Raw genomic sequence first — 6,373 nt, forward strand, 5'->3', positions numbered from 1 at the left:
CTGTTGAGTGAGGTGTACGAGGTCGACAATAGGTCGTTGCCCATGCATGTCATTGATGAGGTGGAAGGTCCCGAGGTCCCCGAGCAAGTCGATTAGGTAATCAAACAGCTCTCGGATCCGCCTTATATACTTCCGATATGCCGTCATCAGCTTCCGAAGGCTCAATTCGCGGTTCGTCATCCTCGACGTCGGGAAGAGGTCAGATTTTGGCTGGATATGAGCAGAAGATGGCCATTATCTCAACAACAAGCACGGATACCCCCTTTTTTCTTGTCATAGGGTCGGTAAGGTAGTTAAAAGGAACGTTTTGTTGCGTTTCCGGTTTCACCAATTGCAGTGTGGCTCCCTAGAAACAGACTTGAAAATTTCAGGTGGCTATAACTCTGCAGAGACAACTTTTGCAAAAACCGGAAATGCAACAAAATGTTCATTTTGACCCCCTTAATACGTTCTAGGGGTCTAAAATGGGGGTACCCGTGCTCGTTGTTGAGATAGTGGTCATTGCTGTGTGGGCGCGGTTTGGACAGGTCTTAGGGTATTTGAAGCGAAGTCCCCGTAAGCGATGACGATATGACGATCGACCTCGCGACCTCGCCGATACGATCAAGCTATCGATCAAACTATCGACTCGTCTACTCACTCTGGCGACGGTCGATACATCAAGTCGTCCAACACTCGACCTCGTACATTACATGCTCCTCAAAAGGCTCTATATTACCCGCCATACTTTTCGCCTATCACGATTATCACAAGTCTCAGCCAAAGCCATGTCGAACCCGCTCAAACGTCCAGCTCCGGCGACCCGGGATTCGTCCTCCTCTTCGGTTCAGATCATCTCTCCGCAGAAACCTAGACCTCAAGCCGACGTTCACCTTAATGAGGAAGATGAAGATGATACCAAACCTACGGATGCAACTCTACTCTCTCCCACAATACCGCCATCATCATCATCATCATCATCATCATCATCATCTTCCAAAGCGAAAATAGAGCAACCCGAAGATAAAGCCGCGGAGCCTCCAGCGAAGAAACCAAAGATCCACCCGGCGTTGGTTCCCGGTGGAGCGGGGAGTGGGGGGCAGACCAGGTTGGCTTTTGGGAAGGTTGGAGGAGGGAAGACGACGATGAGTTCGAGTTTGGGGTCGGGTGCGGGTTCGGGGTCGGGTGCGGGTGCGGGTGTAGGGAAGAAAGGTGTTGCGGGAGGTTCGGGCTCGAGTATGGGTGGCTCTGGAGGTGGGTGCTAGTCGTGTTGTTTCGGAATTTGTGATTCTAAGGATATGATTGATATGACTGCTTTGTTTTACCACATCTGATCACACCACAACCCGTCACGACGTTGCCGCCCTAGCTCCTCCTCCTCACCCCCTCCTCTCCTCCTCCCTAACCTCCTCGCCGAATACAACCCCGATGAAGACCCACCTAGCCCTCCCCATCCCCTCCCTCGACCCTGACCACACCCCCTCGGAGCTCTCAGCGCATATCGCCCACCTCAGGAAACTCAAGTCCGATTTCCTCGAGCTTTTGACGGAGGAACAGAAGGAGCTTTTGGGCATGGAGGTGGATAGTATGGGGGATGATTGGTTTGTTGGGTTGAGGGGGGAGTTCGTTAAGCCTTATTTCCTCGAGGTGAGTGGCGGGTCTTGGGAAGTGTTTGCGTGTCTTTGGAGGCTGTGGAGGAATGAACCGTCAGCTGACTGTTTGGTACGCTCCTTCTTCTCTATGTCATTTTCAATCTCTCTCGATCTCGTGGATCTCGGTTTGAAACGCTGTGGTGGTCGTTCAGCTCAAGCGGTTCGTCATCCAAGAACAGACGAAGAACAAGGTTTTCCCGCCAGGTGAGTCGCTGCACAAGTCGTCCAACCTTTTCTTCCCTTCCCGCCCCGTGGTGCCCAAAATCGAGCCGATCCGCTCCGGACCTTCCGCTCCGACTACTCTAACCCCTTCCTCCTCTTCATGGTTCTTCTCGGTATCACCGTCATGCATAGCGAGCTTACCCTGATCTTGGCCTTACCCGTTGGCTCTTGTTCTCACTCGCAGCTCATGACGTATATTCGTGGACCCGATTCTGTCCATTGGCAGGGATCAGGGTGGTCATCATCGGTAAGCCGTCCATTCATCACCTTCACATCGCGCTCCGCTGCAGGTGTCTTTGGGAACGACGGCGAAGAGCAGACGAGTTGATCAATTCCAATATCTGGGTCTTCCTTTCGATCGCGCTCTCGGTGGCTCTTGGCTTTCTGTCGCCTGTGATCTGCTATGGACTCGTATGGATGGGTACTGTTCTGGACTGGTCATTCGGATGGAGCAGGACAAGATCCGTACCACGTGAGTGCTCTACCGATGCGTATTCTCCAAGTCGTCTGGTCGATATAAGCTGACGAAGATGATTCTGGCGTTGGCACGATAACAGAATGACGGGCAGGCACACGTAAGTCCCATCGTCCTCTTTTCCCGCCTGCCGTGGTTTTGCCACCTCACGTTCGAGTACCGACTTCCGACTATCTTTTCGTGTTCGTACCCTCGCAGGGCCTAGCTTTCTCGGTGAAAAAGGGCGTCGCCGTGCCTCCTTCGTTGCGTAACATGTATAAGGAATTGGAGAACGAGTATCCTGGCGAGTTCAAGGCTCCTAAACACGGGTGAGTGCGACGCGGCCGGAACATGGGGATACGATACGAAAGGCGGCGAATCTGATTTGCCTACTATCTCCGATGGATCTCCCTCTAGCGACCTATCCAGCTGGGCTCGCCAAGGCGTACTCCTACTTAACACCTCGCTCACCGTCCGAGCGCACGAAGCCAATTCGCATAGCAAGCGCGGGTGGGAACAGTTCACGGAACGGGTGATCAAGCTCGTCGTCGATCGTCTGAGCAAGAGCGGAGGCGAGGCCGGGGCGAAGGGGGTGTGTTTCTTGGCTTGGGGAGCTGGGGCGGGAAAGTTGGTCAAGGGGATCAGTCCGGTGAGTCGACTAGGCCAGGTCGCGACACATCAGCCGGAGATGGAAGAAGAAGGAAAGAATGCTTACTTCGAACCTGCCTTCTCATCTTCCCGCCTCGTCTCCGTCCAAATCGCACCTCGTCCTCCGCCGACCCACCCTACATCGCCTTCAATAGCGCGCTCACCACATCCTCACCTCGGCTCATCCTTCCCCACTCTCGGCCGCGCGCGGTTTTATGGGCAATGGGCATTTCAAGAAATGTAACGACTGGCTGGAAGAGACGTATGGGGAGGGGAAAGGGATTGATTGGACGAGCGTGGGGAAGGAGGAGTGAGAGACCAGTATGCGAATAATTTTGAACGCGGAGGCAGGTGCAGATTGAGGGGGTACGATTGACGAATTTTGATGGAGGTGGCACCGGAAGGTTGGGAAGGTGAAAGCGATTTATTACGAACTCTGAATTACGAAGCATGAAGACGATGATATCGATGATGACGCTTGTGAAAAGCCAAAGCGAGCGGGTCCCGTCCGAGGTTGCGTGTATTGGCGTGACCAGGATGAGCACTTTTACGTCGGGATACAGTAGTGAGTACAGGTTGTTGCTACGTTGCTGCTTGCCCGTCAATGATCGTGCTTGGAGATCCGGCAGGGTGACGTAATCATTTGGACTTGAGCATATTCGACCTTGTTTGTCGTTGGACGATCGATGTTGATCTCGAATCTCATCATGTCGACCACGAACCATCGACCATTCTCTCCACACTGCCGTAACTCTGCCAGTCGATACCAGACATCTAAACAAGCGTATTGGAACCGGGTCTGGCTTCTCGGTGGTCGAAAAGGTCGGGGAAAGGATGGCATCAGCGTGCATCTAGGCCGTTTGGTGAGTCGAAGTGTGGGAAAGATCAAATCGCTCGCTTTCGAGCTAATCTCGTCGTTAGTAGCTATTGAGGATCTGTGGAAGAGCCCATAAACTCCCTTCCAACTGGGTCCTTTGTTCAAACTCCTGTACCATCAACATCTGCCCATCATGACGACTTCAACAACGACCGAAACATGCAACTTTTGCGAGAATCCCGGCAACGACCTCAAACCGGTCAAAGCCCCTCACATCATGGACTCCAGCCTTGAAGGGAAGGAAACCTACAGACTTTGCGACACTCATCAGTGATCAGTGTAACTACAAACTGGACGGTGGAGGAGCATGTACGGACAGGGTAGCTGGAGAGGGCACGATCGAAAAGTCGAAAAGAGGGCGCAAGGACTTGTCGAAATACTGCCTCTTCCATATCGGTACTCATAACAAGGCCAATCTCAGGAAAGCAAAGCAAAGAAGCCCTTCAACAGCGTGGTCTGGGTCTCTTTATGTCGTTGGGGAAGATGCGGAGAAGATACTAGGCAGGCAGATCAAGGTGCAGTCAGGTTTACACATCGTTCTTCCGGATTCGAGAAAGGTACGAGTCGGTGTTCAAGAGTTGAAGCCTAGTGGGTTGACACTGGACACGTCTCTTTCTTGTAGGTCCCCGAGATGGAAGAACGAGGCTACGAGCTTGACAAGCTCATACGACAATCCCGGCAATCGAAAGCTGGCTCGGACTCGGATTCGGGCAGTTCGGTCAAGGTGTTCAAGAAGGGCACGAGAGAGGCGATGTGGTCAGTCACAAATTCCGCTTTGCCTCGTCTTGTCCGTGCAATCAGGAGGATTGAACCGTCGTCATAGCAAGTGGATTTCTACCCATCCTACAACCGCGGCTGCTCATCAGGACCCTGCGGCAACAGACCCAAAGTTGCAATTCCAGACAGCGTGGTTGCAATACTGTCATGGTACTCCCGGATTGCAAGAGGTTTTGGCAGAGTGCGTTGCAGGTGAGTGTGTGGCCGGCGTTTTCTTTTCCATTGTAGACGAATGAGCTCAGACGATCGACCGGCCTTGCTTCTCGACAGGACCTGAACAAAAGACCGTCACCTCGACCTCGTTTCCTTTCCCTCACGGCAAAGAACCGCCAGAGCAGAACTCGGAAGCTAGGTTTTGGGCAGCCGCAATCGACACTCAGGCCGACGACGCTCAGGCCTACAGCAAGATCATCGCTTCGGAAGGATCGATCGTGGTTTCGACAGCGGGCAAGCTCGTCAAATCTGAGCTTGAATCGATGGGGTTGGAAGTCGTGCTACATGTTGGTATCCAGTTGTGGTTCATTGGAGGCGAGGCTATGGTCATCTTGAGGCAGGGAGATGTACTGTGAGTTGGGGTTTTGGTGGTGATTTTGGGATGCGACGTCGATGCTGATTTTTGTTGAATCGACGGCGATTCTAGCATACTCCGTCCGGGTATCTCGTACAGCTACTATTCGGTCGAGCCAAGCATTCAGGTAGGCTTGTCCTGGAAAAGCACGGCCTACCAGAGCACTGAGAATCGTCGAGATTATGATTCAACAGCATCAACGTAGCTTTTTACGTTACGACTGGATCGATTCGGGATTGGTGAAAGCGGCGGAGGATGATCTTACCAAGGTATGTCCTGGTGGTTCTCGCCACGTGACGTCGAAGTTGATCTAATCACCGTTTCATTTCTTTCCAGATCTACCTCTGCTTGATGGTGCTCGCTCTCTTTTCGGACTCGACGTTTGCACAAAAGCACGGCCTAGTCCACCCGAAACTTCGTCAACTCGTCGAGAGTTTCACCACCTCGTCTGAAACCATCGATACACATCCGCTAGAACAGCTCAAAAAGCTCGCCAAGAAACGATTGGGAAAGATGTCAAGAGCCGAGCAGGTTACCGAAGACACAGCCGGCGGGAAGCGAGCTAGGGAGGACGAGTCGGAAGACGGAGAACAAGTGGGCCGTCCAGACAAGCGAGTCAGGGGTCCGGAAGAGGCAGAGGAGGGAGAAGGAGGAGGTCCGAGAGAGTCGAATATCGATGGAAATGAGCAGAGGCAGGAAGGCTCGAGGTCAGGAGAAGGCGAGGAACAGGGTGTCGAGGAAGCGCTTTGAGGCGGGTTCGCTTTTTCGAATTTACGGGGTTTGCTTTTCTGGAATTTTACGCCGGGTCAGACGATCCCTCTATCACGTCAACTTACGAAACTCTTCATAATCATGTAACGGAGTCGGGTCCTACCCTGACGATATCTCGATGTCAAGTTACGATCGATCGCACGGTTTGTCAGAAATAAAAGTCCGCTTGCCGCTTGCAAACTCGCGTTTCGAGATTGACAACCGCGAGGGGTTGACATCGGCATCGCTTTGTTATCGACATTGCTATCAACACCGGTCTCCTCATCCTTTCACGATAGCTCGAGCCTCAAGTACAAGACCTATGCCTCCTCGCCATGCCGTCTTCACCACCTCGCCCAGGAGACCTGGTCCCAGCACCGTCGGCTGCGTATCGACGTAGCGATTCGACCTATACGACAGCGTTCCAGAACCGCAAACCCGGTCGT

At 52.9% G+C, this 6,373-nt stretch overlaps 2 protein-coding genes across 2 annotated transcripts; both read left to right on the plus strand.

Moving 5' to 3' along the window:
• Nucleotides 1–692: 692 nt before the first annotated feature.
• HD553DRAFT_368469 (putative uracil DNA N-glycosylase) lies at nt 693–3,521 on the plus strand (the record flags this gene model as incomplete). The annotated part of the gene is made up of 8 exons (XM_046184142.1): nt 693–1,052; nt 1,543–1,626; nt 1,784–1,835; nt 2,038–2,090; nt 2,411–2,428; nt 2,527–2,636; nt 2,725–2,956; nt 3,111–3,521. The coding sequence occupies 8 exons, from the start codon at nt 693–695 to the stop codon at nt 3,267–3,269; spliced, it is 1,068 nt and encodes a 355-aa protein (XP_046038298.1). The 3' UTR covers nt 3,270–3,521.
• Nucleotides 3,522–4,156: 635 nt separating this feature from the next.
• Nucleotides 4,157–5,966, plus strand: HD553DRAFT_201788 (uncharacterized protein). The gene is made up of 7 exons (XM_046177103.1): nt 4,157–4,347; nt 4,455–4,588; nt 4,656–4,801; nt 4,880–5,174; nt 5,250–5,304; nt 5,372–5,446; nt 5,514–5,966. Exons 2-7 carry the CDS (start codon nt 4,464–4,466, stop codon nt 5,925–5,927), a joined length of 1,110 nt encoding a protein of 369 aa, XP_046038299.1. The 5' UTR covers nt 4,157–4,347; nt 4,455–4,463; the 3' UTR covers nt 5,928–5,966.
• The last annotated feature ends 407 nt before the right edge of the window (nt 5,967–6,373 follow it).

The sequence above is a fragment of the Filobasidium floriforme genome (genome assembly GCF_021052385.1).
Source record: "Filobasidium floriforme strain CBS 6241 chromosome Unknown HD553scaffold_6, whole genome shotgun sequence".
Taxonomy (NCBI): domain Eukaryota; kingdom Fungi; phylum Basidiomycota; class Tremellomycetes; order Filobasidiales; family Filobasidiaceae; genus Filobasidium; species Filobasidium floriforme.